Genomic DNA, 19,001 nt, shown 5'->3' with positions numbered 1-19,001 from the left:
TTGTACTCAGCCTTGGTGAGGCTGCAGCTGGAATACTGCGTCCAGTTTTGGGCTCCACAATTCAAAAAGGATGTGGAGAAGCCTGCGAGAGTCCAGAGAAGAGCCACGCATGTGATCACAGGTCAGAAAAACAGATCTTATGACGACAGGCTTACAGCCATGGGGCTCTTTAGCCTGGAAAAGCACAGGCTCAGGGGTGATCTGATGGCCACCTATAAGTTTATCAGGGGTGACCACCAGGATCTGGGGGAACATTTGTTCACCAGAGCACCCCAAGGGATGACAAGGTCAAACGGTCATAAACTACTACAAGACCTTTTCAAGCTGGACATAAGGAAGAATTTATTTACTGTCCGAGCCCTCAAGGTCTGGAACAACCTGCCATCGGAGGTGGTTCAAGCACCTACATTGAACACCTTCAAGAGCAAATTGGATGCTTACCTTGCTGGGATCCTATCACCCCAGCTGACTTCCTGCCCTTTGGGCGGGGGGTTGGACTCGATGATCTTCCAACGTCCCTTCCAGCCCTAATGTCTATGAAGTCTATGAAATCCATGAAACTGCCATTTACAATGCTACAGATGTATAGCAGAAGGGCACAAGATGGAGAAAAGAGCTCAGTACCCATTCAGTTGTGCACATCTACTTGAACTAGAAGTGCTTTCTGTAAGCCTAGGCAGAGACTAGAAAGACTGAACAGCAGAAAAGACTGAAGAGCTGGGGCTCTGTTTCCTCACCTGGCAGACGCTGGAATCATTGAAACAGTACCACTGGTGGTCTGTAAGGCTCCGAATATAGGCACAGTAGTGGCCAAAGTTGGCTGATCCCAAGTGAGCAACAACAGCAAAGAGATCGTACTGCCAATCAACCTAAAAAGAGCCACAAAGAGCAACAGTGTCACTGCAGCAGCCTCAAACTGTTGAGCAGAGATGATAACACAACAGATGTTATTGTCTTCATGAGAAATATGCCTTCTGCCCCACAACAAGAGGGGGCAGTGGCAGCTTAAGATTTATTGGGAACCTGGGCAACTAGGGAACTGGAGGCCTCCCACCAGGCAAGAGCAGGTTCTCTCTGCACCCACCAAGGGCCTGCAGCTGGGCCAGCCCAGCCTCCTTTGTGCATCTGGGGTGAGTCAGGGGGCGCAAGCACCGCTAAGGTGAAGGCAGCCTCAGCCCTGGCCCAACCCAGCCCCTCCATCCAGCAGATTTTGCACAGCTGGGGCTGCAGTCCCCCAGTGCTGTGGGATGAGCTTGGGCCAGGGCCTGGGCTGAGGCCAGGGCTGGTCTGGGGGTGAGGGGTGGGGCACAGAAGCCACTGCCACAAGCATGGAGTTCCACACCCACCCCTAGCCCCTGACCCTGGCCCGATCGGAGGGGAAGAGGTGCACACTGCCGCTTTGGATGCCCATGACCATGATACCTGCCTGGACTGTGATGCCCCCAGCACCCCAGGGGGGCCCTGAGAGGGGGCAGGACAAAGATAGCCTTGTCCTGAAGATCATTTTCTTCAGTTTTGCCTAAAGGGAATTCAGTTTGAATATCCTGTTCTTCCAAACATCCATTTACTTATTTAGGAACCTAAGCCCTATTTAGGCCTTTGTTAATCAAGACCTTTGAAACCAAGGTTTTCAGGGCTTCATAACCATTATGGGTGAGATAAAATGAGCACAGCTGTCTTAAATGCCTTAATCTTAGTGCTCACATAGCCCAAAGAAATAGCTGTAAACAGGGAAGTCCCATGGACGTTAGGGGGAATAAGACTATGGCACACCAACAAAACTGCTTTGCAAACAAAAAAGGCAACCTCAAGCCCCTACTGGTACTATACCCTCCTTCATTACAGGAAGGTTAACCAATAGATCCACATAGCAACAGATCTCCTACCTATGTCTTTGCTCTGCTAATACTAACTCTTCCACAGGGGTAGAAATGAATCCCTGCTATTCACAGCCCTGTGAGATACAGCAGTGTGCAGGTTGCTCTGAGTGGACTGCCCACATCCTGACTTCCCATCCAGTGTGAAATGCAAGATTTGCTGCTCATTACCTCTCTGGTATCCATGAAATGGGTTTACAGACCAAGGCAAGAGTTGCCAATTAAATATTCGTTATGATTAAGTAAGACATAAAGGTTCTTCTCTGTAACGTAACTGGAAACAGAGCAGCGCTGGGAAAGTTATGTTACTAGTCTCAAAAAAATATACAGGTTCAAGATTTTGAGATAGCAAGCAACTTAGTCTGCTGATTTAGCCTAAGTACAAAACCTGCAAAATGACAAAAAGTTAAAATCACAGGGTATGTGACAATGTTAGGTACAGGTTAAGCCCAGAGCCTAACCCCCTTACAACGGTACTGAACAGTGAGACAGATGTCTCTCGGACTCGTGAGTCTACTGAATGAACAGAAAGAAGGGTAGGTGATCTGTCTCGTTAGGTGAAATTAATTAAACCACTTCACCCTGTCTTTGGCATCTGCATGACACTGCTCTTGTGTCAGGATCTCGCTGAAATTGAGGCTTTGTGGGAACGGTAGTGAATGGCTGATCTTCTGAATCCTAGTGGATTTCTTGCAGTAGAATCGTTTTAGGTGAAGGGTCAAGGTCAGTGGCAGCTGTTTTAGCCTTGTGCCCTGCAATGCAATAAACACTGAAGCTGAAGACTAAGGAATTGAGAGAGATTTAAGATGTTAAGACCAACATAAATCACTTTAGGATATACAGTGGTCTGTGCCACAGTGAATTAAGTCCCCTGCTTTTCATTTTAGAAATTCAAAGTCTGCTTGACTGGAAATGCTAAAGGTTTACATACACACTGGGTTATAAACTATGTAAAGAATCCATAACCATAAAATCTCCTGGCTGTACCATGGTTTGTATCTTAGTCTTCGAGTGTTCATTCTGTGCATTACTTCTCTGTCTCTCTTTTATCCTTCCCTGAAGCATGTAGCTCTCTGTGTGGTTAGACAAGACTACAGGAGGTAATGGAGGGATAAATGCAATCATGGCTATAGTGACAGAAGCTATCATTTAGAGATGCTCCCTAGTTTGAAAAGTTGGGAGTTTTAGGAAATGGTTAGTGAGTTAGGAGACTCAGGTAGTAGTTAAGTTAGAGAGAAAAAGGATCTGCAGAGGTTAGCCTATTGCCCCCCAGTAAAGTTTGTTGTTTAGTTCTCATTCATGTATGCCTGTGTTCATTGAACCCAATGGTCACTACACTGGCAACATGCGAGATGCACAGAGAAGCATTGTAGGATACTGCCATGAGTAGCAGGGCTTCCCTGCAGAGTACAGGGTGGTTGAGAGGTAGGTCCATAGACAATTTCCCCTTCAGCAAGTGCCTAAAAAGAACACCTTAAGTGGTCTACCCTATCCTGAACAACATGCACCTTGGACAATATATGCTAGAAGGTTTTATAGTTTTCTTACACTTTGGCAACACTCAAATATCTTATCAGTCCAATAAAGTCTCACTGATGAGTTGGAATTGGGGTTTGTTTACAGCCTCTGTTACTCTAGCAACATAACCAAACCAGGAGAGTCCTGTAGTAGAGAAACAGCAAAGTCCAACAGAAGGTATTTTTGTGCTGGTATAGCTACAACACTTTGTCAAGGGTGCTGACAGACATGCAGGCCTCTGCTCAAACTCATGGCGCTTTACATAAAGTGCCATGAGTTAGTGACCACTACCCGCCCAGCCCAACAGACATTCTACAACCTCTCTGTTCCAGTGCTTTACTACTCTCCTACTGAGAGTTTTTCCTAATACCTAGCCTAAACTTCCTCTGCTACAACTTGAGACTGTTGCTCCTTGTTCTGTCATCTGCCACTACTAGGAACAGTATAACTCCACTGTCTTTTTAGCCACCCTTCCAGCAGTTTCCTATTTTATATGAGTTAGAGAAAATACTTGCTTACCTGCAGACATGGTGTTTTCTGCTTACACTGTTCACAGAAACACATGTCATTGCCAGTCAGCTGTTCAGGCTGGAAAAAGTGCTGTAGGGAATCCTCCTAGAAATACACAGAAGGTTTCTATCAGTCAAAAACAGGAACTGAATTCATCCAAGTTAGATTTCTACCACTTCTTCATTTCAAGGGATTTAGTATGAAGGCCCATACACAGAAGAGACATGCGATTTCATGGTGCCTGGTAAAGGAAATAGTTTTTTTTTTCCTCTTGCTTTTTTCTGATAAATAAGATCAAAAAGATTTTACTTCTTTAGTTTTATTTTTACCTATTTTGTTATAGGTTAGACCAGTGGTGCTCATCCTTTTGGTCCTGTGGGCCAGATGAGTAGTAAAGGATCCATCTGCAGGCTGGATTTGACCTTGGGGCCTAGCACCCCCCTGCTTCCTCCACACATCAGGACTGGACTCTGGTGGCTTAGCACCACCCCCTCCCAGCCTCTGTGTGCAGGGATTGCATCCCTGGGGTCTGGGACCACAACTTCTCACCCCCCATATGCTGGAATTGGGTCCCAGGGGGCTGGCACTGCCCCCCTCAAGCCAGAATTGGGCCCTGCCAGCCTGGTACCACCCTCTCCCAGCCCCCAACACTGGGATTGGGCCCTAGGACCCAGTGCCAACCTACCCAGCCCTGTGTGCTGGGACTGGGCACCAGATCCATCACAGAGCTCAGGGCTCCCTTTGGGTCTGGAGATTTGGCAGCAGGGGTATAGTGCCACCACTCCCCTGCCACCAAATTTCCAGATCCATGAGGAGCCCTGCAGGTCATATGATGTAGCACTGCAGGCCAGATCTGGCCTGCAGACTGGGGGTTGAGCACCCCTGAAGTAGACAAATCCCCTGTTTTAGCATTCAACAATCACTCTTCACTCTATCTAAGGTACATTACTGTGATGTCTACGCTCTGCGGATTACATGCAGCTATTACTATGTGTTTTAGACAGAGAGGGAACAGTGGACCAGATACCAAAATTATAACCTCCTTTCAGAAAGGAGCCTCAGGAGCTCTATCTTCCATGTGGAATTCCTCCAGGGACAAGCAGAAAAGGCAAAGATTAAATAGCACCCCAGCATAGATACTAGATAGATACTAGACATGGCTTCTAGGAAAGGAGGCTCTTGAATCAGATTCCAGTGCCTTAGTGGAGTTGACTCTTTCTCCTAATAAAAGGCACAGTGAGAAGGGATGCTGAACCTACCAGCGTCCTCAGCCAGTGAGATCTGGAATCAAGCATTGGGAGTGGGAGAGTTATCATGCAGCTGTCCCAGTTTGTTTCAAAGGAACACCTCTGGCAAACCAGGTACTCCTGCACCCGGATAGTGTACAAAGCAGTCAGCCTTTCCACCTGAAGAGGTAAAAAAACCAAGAAGAAATGGATACAAATCATACAGTACATCTGCTAGTGGCTATACTTGGACACTCACTGATGTAGTGTCACTTCTTTAGGGCTTGAAACCAGATCTGGCACTTGTCTAGAAAGAGAGTACCTCATAGCATCGAAATAAGGACACTATAAATGCTTCACAGAAGTTAAACAGATGAACTGCTGTTGTAGCAGATACATATATGTAAGACATCTACATGTATGTAATGGAGGAATCATATGCAGCTGACAGGTGTTCATTTAAAGGAGTGACGAAATATAATCCCTGATCCCGAAAATCATGCCCCCTTCCATGCCAAACATGCCTGGCAAGATGCATGATTTTGGAATCAATTCCCAATTGCACCCTACTAGTCAGTGCAGAATCATGATTCCAGACTCCCTTATACTGGGAAGTTGAAACTTTCCCCACAATCCACTGGTTTTCAGATGGCTCCACCACTTCAGCAGGACCGGTGGGAGATCTGGTGCAATCCTAGTCCTGCCACATGTTCAATTTAAGATGTGACGGAAACCAGCCACAAAAATTAACAGACTAATAGCATTTTAAGTGTAATGTCTCCCAAGGGCCATAGTTTTGTACCAAACCTACAATGTGTGTTGTCTCCTGCATAAATAAATTGAGCTACTGGTTACTGCTTGTTCATAGCCTAGGAACCTCTCATGAAAAAAACTGCCTCCATTAAACATGTAAGCAGTGGCTGGCAGTAACTGAAGGAAGCTGACAGATACTAAGGCAAGGAGCAGTGACCATCTGAAAATAACACTGACTCATATTTCTGTAAATCTGGAATTGGAAGAAAACTGAGGTTACCAAACCTGTTTTTGTAAAAGATTTTCTTTTTCTTTATTAACAAGTACCTCCCGCAACAAGGATAATTATCCCTTTGGCCTGGCCTGAAAGAAGTTCAACTGAAATTTAACTGAAACTTGAAATGACAAAGTTCTTAGGAGCTTGATTCCTGGTGATTGGGAGATGAGAGAATAGAATCCAAAAGATAAGGCTGGGACTCCTGGACCTAGGACAAAGGCTGGCTGGTAAAAGGGATTCCTGTTAGAAAAAACAGTAAAAAACTCTCATTCCCAGGGATAGGTTGCATGGCTTTTTCATTCATCACACTTACCAGGTCCACGTTTGTGATTTGACTCTTAATGAGGTTCCAGAGGATCAGTAATAGCTGTGCAGCATCATGCTGGACAAACACTGGACACATTGAGACATTACAAGCTTGGTCAGTATTATGAACAATAAATCTTCCTCCCCTGAACCCCTTTCAGAGACATGAGGTTCCCACCCACTTCTTTGCCTCCAATCCTCCCAAGTCTCCATAGTACACCAGCTGGCTTTCCAACTGATGAGAGAAGGGTGATGTTTCCTCAGGATCCCCATCAGTGTTGTTTTTGAATTATATCTCACTACAAAAAAATGTGAGCCACCTACTTCCAGGCCAGCACTGTTCCAGCAACACTCCCTGCCAGTACAAACTACTAAGGACTAGGCAAGAACACTACACATGGATTTTCCATGGCAGCCCAAATGGCACATTTAATGACCCAGCTAGATGCAAAGGTAAACTCCTCAGCTGAAAGGCTGAACCTGGCCAGTTCTTCTCTTCGTGTTGATTTGATAAGTTCTGAATCAGAACAAGGCTTATCTGCTCACAGACTGGGGTGAGTTTGGTATAGTTTAACCACCTATCTTCCTGCCCTCCCTTCCAACTGACACTATGAAAAAAAGAGCAGCTTCCCCCCTGTAATGACACCAATATAAGAAGACATATCAAGCAATAAGCTACCTCACCCTCTATATCCAGTACATCCCACGCCCCTCTAAGACCCATCTGCTTTCCTTCCCTAGAGCAATGCAGGCTGTTACTTAAGAACATGGGCAACCATCTCATGCCCTAGCCAAGAAGCAGGTTGCTCTTCAGGATCTACCTCCCCAAATCCCTTTCATCGGCCAATATGGAAATAAGGCCCAGCATCTCAAGTGTCTGCTAGTGGGATACAGCACACACCATGTGGCAATATGTCACCGCTTCTCCCTTTCCTAAATCAGATGAAAATGTGGGTGGGGTAGTACTAGGTGCAACCACATAGGGAATGGTGGGCTACTGCTTACATTCCACACCGTGCAGTGAGAGACAGCGAGAAAGTTCCAAGGGAAATACAGCTTCCCGTTTGCCACGCTGCATCTCCTCCAGCAGCAGAAGCATCTGGTATGGGACATTCTTCCTCTGCTCTGCAGAGCTGAATGGCACTGTGATCCTGTGAACACAAGCAGCCATAGGAGCTGTGCAACAGAAACAGAAAATTTCCACACCTGCAGTTCCTGCTCTTGGTAAGAAATAGGGCAAAGTTAGGAGGGGAAATGGGGTGAAATAGTAACTTGCATCACTCCTTAGAGTGCCTGGGTGTTACCCTGAAAAGAGACGGCTGGTAGATACAATTCAGGACCTAAGTATGCAGTGGAGTTTCGTGGCTGTATTTCAAGACTGGAGACCTAGATCCAAATTGTACTCCCTTTGCTGTTTGACTCTAACCAGCAATGTTTGTGATAGTTTGAGCTCAGTCCTGTGCACAGCTAAGTATCATCAGGTTCCATTACTGCAAGTAGCTTGGGGAATCAGCCTGGATGCTTGCCTGATAGAAGGAATAGAGCAGAACTAATTTAAAAAATTTGATAGACCATGCCCTCTGCCTATGAGGTGTCAAGTGCATCAGCCTTCCCCTCACCTTCCACTTCCCCCAAAATTATCTGTGAGTAGAGGGCTGTGCTTTTGGAACTGTGGCTTAGCTTCAATTAGCTCCTTGCTATGAAACCCTTGTTCAGTGAGCTGGCAGACCTGGCATGTCCAGGCAATCCATTCCTATGAATGGACAGGCCATGTAAAAATGGAGTGAGTGAGGTGGTGGTAGTAGCATCACTGGGCACGAGTAGATGAAATGGGGGCCCTAAATTGAAGCAGTGGGTTTTAAAAAATGCCACTTCAATTTAGGGCTGATTAAACCCCTATGTTGTACACACACTCCACCGAGTTACCTGCCTCTCTGGCGGGGAGGGGAGGGTGAGCTGCCAGCAGGTGGAGTGGTCCAGGGGCTGTGGGAGGGGGCCTAGTGCTTCCCTCCATGGCAGTGGTGCCCCCGCCCCCCCCCACTCCTCCTCTCCCTCACCCGGGTGGCACCCACCCGCAGGCACCTGGTTCAGGTGGTCCTGGGGGGTACCACAGCTGCAGAGGGAAGCAGTAGGTCTCCCCTCAGCTCCGGCAGGCAGGCTCCAGGGGGAGGGGGTGTGAAAATCAGGCTCCCTGCTTTTCTTGGGTGCAGCCTGCCTTCCCAGGCTGCTGCCAGGCTACCTGCAGGGCTTCCTGCAGAGCCATGGAGATGCACAGAGCCCGGTGCTTTGCTCTGAAGCTGTAGGGGCAGCAAACTAAAACTCCTCGAAGGAGTCATTTAAGGCACGTTACATTTAAGGCAATGACTTTGAGGCTGCGCCCCAAGTCATTTAAGGCACATTACACTGCCAAATTTCCTACAGCAGCTGGAATTAATGCATAATATGCCGCCAAGGCATGCAAACACCGTTACCATCAAAGCAGTGCAAAAGCATTTAGCCCACTTTAAAGTGTTGTGCACACCGCCTCCTGGTAATATAAGCTCAGGGAGTAGCATTCTGCCTGCATATTTCCTACCTTCGCAGTATCACAGTGAAGTGTCTGTTCATGAAAAACACTTGGAGCAAGGAGTTCAGGCAGCAGCTCAGTCCAACATTGTACAGCCCAATTGCTCCTATAGGCACAGAAAAGAAAGTGAGGCTTACATCTTATGTGCTGTGAGAGAGCTTCAATCGCACTGGAAAGATGGCAAATTTCCTGTTAGGCATTTACAGCTTGCTTAACACACAAGCCCAGCACCTTGGCCAGGGTTGTGGAAACACCAAATCTCCTCCCTCAAAATTGTAAAAAACAACAAAAACAAACAAAAACAAATGGAGTGTCATCTGGATATGAGAGGTTTCTATAGAGCCTTCTGTAGAGGTAGCCCCAAATCATACAGTGCAGATCTGGGTTTGAGTTCTTATAGTACAGATCTGCTCCCCTGGATTCAGTGTTCCCCTTCAGACACATTTCAGATTTGGTTGTCAGTGTCAGGGAAAGGAACAAAGTTGAGCAAAGGGCAAGGAATCATTTTCACTCAGAGCCTCATGAAAAACAAAGGTATACAGGTTTCCCTCCCTTTATGCTGTACTGTACATGCATCCCTGGAAAACAGCGTATAACTCAAATTTGCATAAAGGGAACCCACTTTACACTGTCACAAATAGGGACAGGTTCCAAGACCTCAACTGTTCTGACCCCCAGACCCATTTCTATCACTTTTACAGGACAATTTTGGTACTCACCAACAGCAGACAGTACACACAAGCACAGGGCACTATCATAATGGGGATGGCAACTACAGAAACACATGTCACAGACAACGAATGAGTAGTACAGATCCACACAGGAGACTATATTTTGGTGCGCATCACTCCCACAGTGCACTGCACAAAGCAGCTGACTGCCGGCTTCCACCACACTGATCGCATAAGAGTGAATTTACCTTGCATATAACACATTTTTGGTATAAAAAGAGTCATCATGTAGGAGTGAATTCACACATACAGAACCCACATAAAGCAAGGGAAACTGTATTTTGTGCTGAGTGCAGGTGGGGGTAAGTGATGGGTGCTTCTGAAAAGTTTTACTTTTGGAGTAATCAGCTCCACCCAGACAGAGAGAGAGATGCATAGCAGTAAGGAAATGAATATAACAGGTGATAAGGAGACAAGGGTTCCAGCAGTTTATGCATACAGCAGGGGCAGGCAACTATTCTGGGTGGAGGGCCGCTTACTGAGTTTTGGCAAGCCATCGAGGGCCGCATGACAAGGGCAGATAAATATTAATTTTCTAAATTTTTTAGGGGCTCTGCAGGCCGGATAGAGTGGCCTGGCGGGCCATATCCAGCCCCCAGGATGCATTTTGCCCACCCCTGGCATACAGTGAATGGGGATGAAGAGTGACGCAGGCAACATCTAACTTTCTTCAACTGTCATGACGAAGCTGCCCAGTTTAAGATTTTGAAAGGAAGAAACTATTTGGGATCATTTTCCGTAAAGTACAAAGCTTTCACTTGGTAGGGCCAAATATGTTGTCCTGGTATTTAATTTATAAGAATCCTCCATGTGTGAAATCAAACGAAGAGAGAAAGAACTGGGGGACAGAGAGAGAGAATGAAGAATTCAAGAGGAAGTGAGAGAAAGTGAGCAAAACACAGAAAAATAGAATGAGAAAGAGGGAGAGAAATTTTTTAAAAAGCATTACCATTATTTAAGTCTGCCACACCATAGACAGATATTAGCTTCTGATCTCTGCTCTTCATAACTTTCCCTGTATCCTTTTCTACTTCTGCTGCTGTCTTCATGTTGAAATTCACTGGCAGCTCTGATTTGTTGCTTCTCGTTTGTCGTCCAGTTCCCTGGCCCATCAATGGCACTAGGCAACACAAAAACTAAAAAGTACATAGAAAGGTTGGAAAGATGTATAGTACACAGCAAAATAAAATTCATTTTGTCATTTGAAGTTTTCACAGCAAAAAAGATGGAATATCAAGAAATAAATGTTACTATCATCATTATGTTTTGGTGGGTTTGAGCTGGCACTCCAGGTCTGATGTGAATTGGCATGGCAGGAGGGATGAGGCTGTCACTTGCACTGCACTTCCTATATTTGTTTTGTTGCTAAATAAAGGTACAGACAGAAGTGTAGCTCCCCAGTCTAACTCATGGCGCTTCACAGAAATATTAATATTAAGAGTTTACAGATTGCTAGCTTATAACCAGAGCTGCAATAGTTTAGCTGCCAAATATCTTGAAGACTTTGTTTGCTTCAGATGTTTTCATGTGACCAGGAAGCCAGGGTTCTGTGCATTTTCTCATTAAAATGATACGACAAGGCCAGGACAGAAAATGTAATTGCCACACGATGAAACCTCAAAAAATAGTACAATTTTTCCACACTTCTGAATCCTGTAGTTGCAGCACCCTCTAGTGAAAGAATTGTGAATGTCCCCTGGAGAGAAGGTCTGGTATTGAATATTACATAGATATCTGTCAAACAGAAAAGAGAGCGCAACAAATAATCAGCCTTTTAACAGAGTGTTCTGCTGTGTCTGTTAAAAGCAACCTTTTATTCCATTACAAACCTGGTGAATTCTCAGAAGGGCAAATCTCAGCTTTTCCTGCCTTTAAGCTGATGAGTTGTTTATCTGTTTTGTGTTAAAATGGCCTGAATCCCTACTCCACCACTCTGGACTGAGATTTTAAAGGAGCCTAATGAAATTAAGCACCCAGCTGCTACTGAATATCATTTATCCTTCTTTCAAAGCTTCCATCCCTATTGGTTTAACAAGACTTTTACAACTCTCATTGAGCAATGGCATCTTGAGATTATCCATACCTTTAAGGACTGGGCCCACAGAATCCATCAAATCACCACAATAAAGCTAAAAGATGCATTCAAGCAACTGGACACCAGATATTGTCCATCCACCAGCGTGTTTGTCTATCCCAAATTGAGAATCACCCTCTAAATAATCACAACCCAAAAATGCTGGAGTTCAACATAACACAAATGATAGCTTACAAAGCATTAGACTTGGAAATCAACTTAAGTGTCCTGAAAAGGTAAGAACCAAAGGCTCTTTAATACAAGTAGAGTATTCACTGTCTCACATATAAGCTACATAAGTATCTAAATGATGCCCAAGATATAATAACCACTTAGGTAGAAGAGCTAACTAGAATCCAAATAATTCATTACTTTCCTGGAAGCTGGGCTAGGAAAATATTTTTAGTATCATAGGGCTGATCCTACCAGATGCCAGGAGACCAGATTCTCAAAAGTACTTAGGCGCTTCCATATGTTTGAAAATCTGATTCTAAGTGGATGTGGAGGTACCTCTTTAACAGAGGTAAGGGACAGGGATTTAGTCTTACGGTTTGCCCAATCTAGGGAAATTTGGAACAGTGTAAATACATTAATGTAATACCAAATGAAGTAGATTGTGGGCATGTCTACACAAGACAAGGTTTACTGCACAGTAAACTAATCTAGTAAAGCATGATTGGGGCACAGGGCTGGGAAGCAGGCAGCTGTCTGGGGCAGGGGACAGTTTCCCAGCCCCTGCCCCAATCGGCTGATCAGGGCACAGGTCTGGGAGGCAGCTGCCCTGGAGACAGGGCAGCTGCCCTGGAGACAGGACAGCTACCACCACATCCCCCAGAGCCAGGGCCTGACCCCAGTGCCCCTACCAGCCTGGGACTGACACCTGGGGGAGCCTGGAGCCCCCCTGGCTGCTGTATGGGGGGGGGCAGAGCAGGGCAGAAGTAGCCTTGCACTGAACTGCTCCTGTTGGGAGCAAATTTGTTCCCAACAGGTGCATGTATAGACATGCTCCTGGGGAAAGCTTACTGTAATTTATTTTACTGTGCAGTGGGAGCATTTACACAACACAGTAAATTCACAGTAGATTAATTCTACTGCACAATAGCCTGGAAGGCAAAAATCGTGCTAATGCACTAATGTGCAGTAGAATTAGCCTACTGCACATTAGGGCTGTGCAGAAGTTCACCAGCTGTTTCGATTCGATGCTGTATTTCAAGCTCAAAACAAAGGGCTTTGAAACAGCCCCAAAACAAAACGAGGCTAGTTGAAATTTTTCAAAAGTTTCGAAGCAGCCAGCAGCAAGGTGGTAGGAGACAGAAGAGAACCAGAGCTGCCCTCCCAGCAGCAGCCTGGAGCACAGCCCTGGCTCTCCCCATCTCCCGGCGCTGGGCTGAAGGAAGCCAATCACAGCACAGGGGAAGGGAACTGAGCCCAGGGTCAGTTCCCCTCCCAAGCACTGTGATCGGGCTGGGGAAAGAAACTGAGCCCAATTGCTCAGTTCCCCTCCCCAGCCCCACAATTGATCAGGCTGGGCATGGGAAGTTCCTTTCCCCAGCCCAATGGTCGGGCGAAACATTGAAACAGCGTCGAAACAGCCTCACTGTTTCGACAAAGCAAAATGGAACAGCTGTTTCAACTCAAAATGAAATTCAAAACAAAACACTGTTCCAGCCAAACCTCGAAACTGAAGTCGAAATGGAACAGTGCCATTTTGCACAGCCCTACTGCTCATTAGCCTCACAAAAAAAACATGCCCTGGCGCTACTGTCCAGGAGTGCTGATTACAGTACATTAAGTTACTGCCTGTTATTAGAGATACTAAACATAATGCGCCATGATTACGGTGAATTAATTAATATGTAACACACCCAATCACCTTAAAGCACATTAGTAGACACACCCACAGAGTCTTAACTGAGATGGGACCAGGAAGCAATCAACATTTCCTATTCAATAGCCCACATGGGAGGGGGAGAGCTAAACAGAGACAAAAATAAGGTGGAGAAAATTTGTGGGAACAATTACAGTTTATGGAAAAAGGAGGACCAGAACTTCAGGCCACTCAGAACGAAAAGATTTGGGCAGGTGAAAAGTATTTTTAATTGGTTATAGAAGAAAAAAGGAAATGAAAAAAAGACTAAAAGGTGCTGAGAAAAGGGAAGACAGACAAAGTAAAAGAATTAATAGAGGAGAGGTGTCAGAGAGATCAAAAGTGGGAAAGAATACTGAAGGGAAGGAATGCAGAGAGGACAGAGGAGAACAGGGCAACACTTAAAAAGAGGCTGAATCAGAAAAGAAAGAGAAAACTGCAGTTTCTACAGTAACTGACACCTTTTACCTTCTAAAATACAGGCAAACTTGATTGTAATCTATAAAGAGATGGGGAACTTTTTAGGATAAGCGGCTAAATGTCTCCTTTTGTAGTGCATTAGTTTTAGCTATGGCAAACCAGACAATTTCTAAAAAAAGTCACATTTTTTCAATGCATAAAAAAAAAGTGGCTGTGGTTATCCTGAAGCTATCTGGCTAATTTAAATTTGCTAAATAGTGTTGAATTCACCAGGTAGTTTCAACCGGGGAAAAAAAATCAGATTCATAAAACTGCCTGACAAGGAGGTGGTTCCATTTTTTACCAGCTAGCCCAGTGGTCAAGCCACAAACTAGGATGTCAGATAACTAAGATGTTTCTGCTTCTGCACAGTCAGAACTTACCATATTTTGAACCTGAATCACATTCCTTCTAAGAAAAGTGACCAGTGACTACACTGCAGGGGATTCTGGTCTGTAAGCAGGCGGAAGAAGGGTGAAGGGTGTTCTCAATTTTTTGCTGTTCTATTTTGTATAAACACATAAATAGTTATTGTAGCAGTGCCAGGGAGCCATGTGAGTGCCCCAATCACCAACCTATATCTCTCTTGCTTTCTAGGATTCAGTGAATATTTTAGTACCTTATATAATGTAAAAGGAAATAACAGTAAAAAGTTTAGAACAATTTATATTAAACTGTATAGCATGCAGAGACATTTTGTTGTGAATGGAGTTAACTTTTTCAATCAAAAAGTATTGCCTATTCAACAGCCACCTTGGAGTTGGGGGGAGAGCTAGATAGAGACAGAAATGAAATGGAAATGATTTGGGGGGGCCATCACAATTTATGGAAAGAGGAGGAGCAGAACAACAGGTCAGTCAGAACAGGAAGACTTGGGTAGGTGAAAAGGATTTTTTTAACGGGTTATAGAGTGAGCCTTCAAGAAAAAGATGGAACAGGGGTTAGATACAGGGCGGTTATAGCAATAGCAGGAACCAAGAAAAGCTTGAGAGCGATGAAGAGTTTTGGACCAAACTCATATTTTTCCAGTTTGGCCTCCAAACCAAAAAGGGAAAGAAAAGAATTAGTTGCAGCCCTCCCATCATGTGCTATAAGCTCTTAAATTAAGAGCTACTTAATCTAAAAAAATGCATTATTACCAAATTATCAGCTTACATTTTTTTCAGGCAACATAGAAACTTTAAGATTTTACATTATATTTTAATACAGTACCTTTGCTTTCCAGCGGAGTATTTAGAAATCAGTAGAAAAGTTTTCTTCCCTGTGTTCACAATTCTCTGAATATTTTAAAAACAGATTTTGTAGCAGATCCCTAAGAGTCCCACTTGGCCCACAAAGACTTGGTCCTAGCAAGCCTGGAAGTGGGGTGCAGAAGAGCACTTAAGCTTCTGTTCCACCCAGGAGAGTACACAAACACCAGCAGACTCTCCCTATGCCTGAAGAAGGGTGGTTGTGCCCAAAAGTTTGTAAAGAACAATTTTGCCAACTGTTTAGTTGGTCTAATAAAGGAAATCACATTTACCCAAAGAAATTTGTCTGCCAAAAAGCAGTTAAGTCATTATGCTATTTCTCCAGAGCTGTGAGTCTAGTCCTACTCTGGACTCATGCCATTCCCCGTCCCACACGGATATTCAATCCAGCTGTAAAGGGGACGGTAGTCATTTAGGTCTAGGGAATCAAGGGAAACCAGTTATGATACCAGGTACGTCACTCCCTTTTGCGCTGCTTTAAAACCTTGCATACTTTGACCACACTAGCCTGATAGGCTTGGATTGGTCTCTGACAAGGGACCCCACTGAAACCAGATAAGGGCATTTTTTCCATGAGAACTGAGATGGGGAAAAGATGCTGGTAATGGCATTAAAATCCTTTTTTTTTTTGCTTAGAACCAGGTCAGGATCAGAATTTTCTCAGGATCAGGTTAAGAATTTTTCTTATAATAGGATAATAAAGGTAATAGCCTATTACATGCAATAGCCCTATGATAGTACATGCAACATTATACATTTCTCTTAAATAGAGCAGGGAAACCATGTACAAAAATGATAATTTTAAAAAATCATTCTAGATAGTGCTGCAAAAGGCAAGGATTTCTTAGGGTGACATCTTTTATTCGACCAACTGTGTAGTTGGGATAAAGTTAGACAAGGTTTCAAAAGGTTTCACATTTGTTTAACTTTATCCTAGTTACCGAGGTCCAATAAAAGATGTCACCTGCAGAAGACATGCTCTGCAGGCAGTTGGGGAGGTTAAGTTGCCACGTCCTTCTTATGTCTGATCTTTATCCTACATGTTTCAGGGTGTAGGTTGTAGCCGTGTCAGTCAAAGGACCTAGGTGGACAAGGTTCTTTAGGTAAATCCAATATCTATTATTAGACCAACTGAAATTTTATGATTTTTTTTATGAATTTAGAATGTTATCACCTTCTTTGGGTAAATCTGGTAACTTTTATTAGACCAACTAAAGTTGGTCTAATAAAAGATACCGGATTTACCCAAAGACCTTTGTCTACCTATATTCTTAGACGGGCACAGCTGTACCCTTTGGGATAAAATTAGACAAGGTTTCAAATCTGATATCTTTTATCAGACCAACTAAAATTTTATTAGACCATTTTATTTTATTAAAAATTTAGTTGGTCTAATAAAAGATATTGGGTTTACCCAAAGAAGGTGATTTTCTAAATTCATTTTAAAAAATCATAAAATTTAGTTGGTTTACGAAAAGTATTGGATTTACCCAAAGAACCTTGTCTGCCTATGTCCTGAGACTGACACGGCTACAAACTTTGGGATAAAGTTAGACAAGGTTTCAAATCTGGTATCTTTTCTTAGACCTACTAAAATGTTATGATTTTTTTAAATGAATGTAGATTATCACTTTCTTAGGGTGCATCTGATACCTTGTATTCGACCAAATAAAGTTTAACTGGGTCTAACACAAGATATCGGATTTACCCAAGGAAAGTGATAACATTCTAAATTCATTGATGCCTCATTATAGTTTAGCCTCATTACAGACTGCATACAAAAAGGCTTTGGCTGGCCTAACCCAATTTGACTTGGCTTTTAGTTGGTCTAATAAAAAAAATCTGGGATTTACCCCAAGAGCCTCGTCTGCCTGCGGTCTTTCTCCCGACACCCCGCACCCCTGGCCGCAGTGCTCCGCTGCCACTGCCGAGTACTTACGGCGAGCCGTGCCAGGGGCGCTCCGCTCCTCCGCCGCCAGGACGTGTGCTCATGGCCAGGGCTCGCCGGCTCTGCCTGGATCGGAGCTGCACCGCCCCAAGCAGCACGTCGCCAGCGCTCCTTCAGTTTTGATTTCCCGCTGCCTAGCTGGGGAGGATAGAAAGTGAAACTTAGCTGAGGAGAGCCCGCTTCTCCCTCTGCAGCCGCTGCGTGAGAACGTGGCAGGGCTGAGCAGGCACCGCAGCGCACAGCCAAGAGCCTGCATGCCCCGCCCCGCCCCGCCCCGCCCCGCCCCGGCGCTCGCTCCCTCTCTCTCGCAGGAATCCCTGCCCAAGGACCTCGGGGAGAGAGGGGCAGCAGAGAGCCACAGGGTCAGAGTCAGCCAAGCTTATGCTGGGCTCAAAATTAAGTCACTGATCGCTGAAAATCCCTGTCCGGGTGGCCTAGAAATAGCCCTGGGGACGGGGTGGGGGAGTTACATCTGAGGGAGAGGGGGTGAAGGCAACCCTTTGCATGACAAGCAGATGTATTTTAAAAACAGGTGAGCACTGTAAGCTGGGGGGTTAGAAATAACGGGCATGTCTACACTCTTATTTCTTTCGTATGCAGTGCCATAGCAAGGGGGGCAACTGCCCCAGGCACCAAAGCAAAGGGACACCAACAGGTGCTGCCCAGGCGAGGTGGGGCATGGGGCAGTGCCGCAACCGGCTCGTTTGGGGGCACAGGGATGGGGGTGGCTCCCACTGCTGCATGCACTCCTGGGCAAGCATGGGGGGGCATTTGTGGCTGCCACTGCCCGCTTTGTCCCAAGCACCAAGCTTCGTTGCTCCAGCACTGTTCATATGGTTTTAGAAGAAGCAAGGTGTATTGTCACAGTTTTCATTCCAAATTCCTCAACCAGACCAATGCCCTGCAGGAAAGCAAGTGTAGCTCCAGGATGTCACTCTCAAAGTTATATCTGGGGCAGGATGTTGTGATGTGCTCCATGGTTTGGTCAGGGTTCCCACCGTTGCAGCCAGGTGAGGCTTTTAGGTGCCACTTGTACATCAGGTGGCCACACCAGCCATGCCCAGTGCATATCCTATTAAGGGCTGTCCACATGCTCTGTGGAAGGTTGAAGCCTGGTTGTTGCATTGTTGGGTGGGAGACAAGGTGTTTATTTGGGAAAGTGTTTTGGCAATGCCCAGGCTTATTGTACTGTTGTAGCGAAAATAGATACTTTTCTCTATGTTTCTTTGTTCCTTGTTTTAGTATCCACCCCTGCATTCTGTAACTTTCCACCCACATGGTACAGGATGGCCCACTACGTATGCCTTATAGGTTGCTCAGGTTTTGGTTTGAAATGACCAATCAAAATGTAACACGTCAACTGAAAAGAACGCTAGCCCAATAAAAGCCACGTGCGCTCTTTGTTTAGGGTCGACACTGATCTGAGCAACAAGCTCCTCTGTTGGCCTGCTTGCAAGCAATAAAATAGAGTTGGACCCAGCCTGAAAGTGTGACCCTCTTCTAGAGGTGAATTGGACTAGCCTCCAGGGGATAAAATCAGCAATTTATGCAACAATTTGATCACCCAGGTCCGGGCCCTGCTCCTCCTGGCCCTGCTCCCACATGAGTGCTTGGGCAGAGCTGGGGCTAGCAGCAGGGG

At 45.2% G+C, this 19,001-nt stretch overlaps 1 protein-coding gene across 1 annotated transcript in view; it reads right to left on the bottom strand.

Moving 5' to 3' along the window:
• Nucleotides 1-17,459, bottom strand: part of USP18 (ubiquitin specific peptidase 18) — a 26,830-nt gene extending 9,371 nt beyond the window's left edge. Inside the window, exons 1-9 of the mRNA XM_019515571.1 lie at nt 17,354-17,459; nt 10,714-10,900; nt 9,043-9,139; nt 7,473-7,618; nt 6,475-6,554; nt 5,165-5,311; nt 3,915-4,010; nt 2,459-2,629; nt 738-869 (exon numbers count right to left, since the gene is read on the bottom strand). Of these exons, the coding sequence (XP_019371116.1) occupies nt 738-869; nt 2,459-2,629; nt 3,915-4,010; nt 5,165-5,311; nt 6,475-6,554; nt 7,473-7,618; nt 9,043-9,139; nt 10,714-10,876 (1,032 nt within the window). The 5' untranslated portion in view covers nt 10,877-10,900; nt 17,354-17,459. The remainder of the gene's footprint in view (nt 1-737; nt 870-2,458; nt 2,630-3,914; nt 4,011-5,164; nt 5,312-6,474; nt 6,555-7,472; nt 7,619-9,042; nt 9,140-10,713; nt 10,901-17,353) is intronic.
• Between the last annotated feature and the right edge of the window lie 1,542 nt (nt 17,460-19,001).

This window comes from Gavialis gangeticus, unplaced genomic scaffold, assembly GCF_001723915.1.
Source record: "Gavialis gangeticus isolate Ggan-Ray unplaced genomic scaffold, GavGan_comp1, whole genome shotgun sequence".
Lineage (NCBI taxonomy): Eukaryota > Metazoa > Chordata > Crocodylia > Gavialidae > Gavialis > Gavialis gangeticus.
Note: the sequence above shows the minus strand (reverse complement) of the source record. Positions and strands in the feature narration are given on the sequence as shown.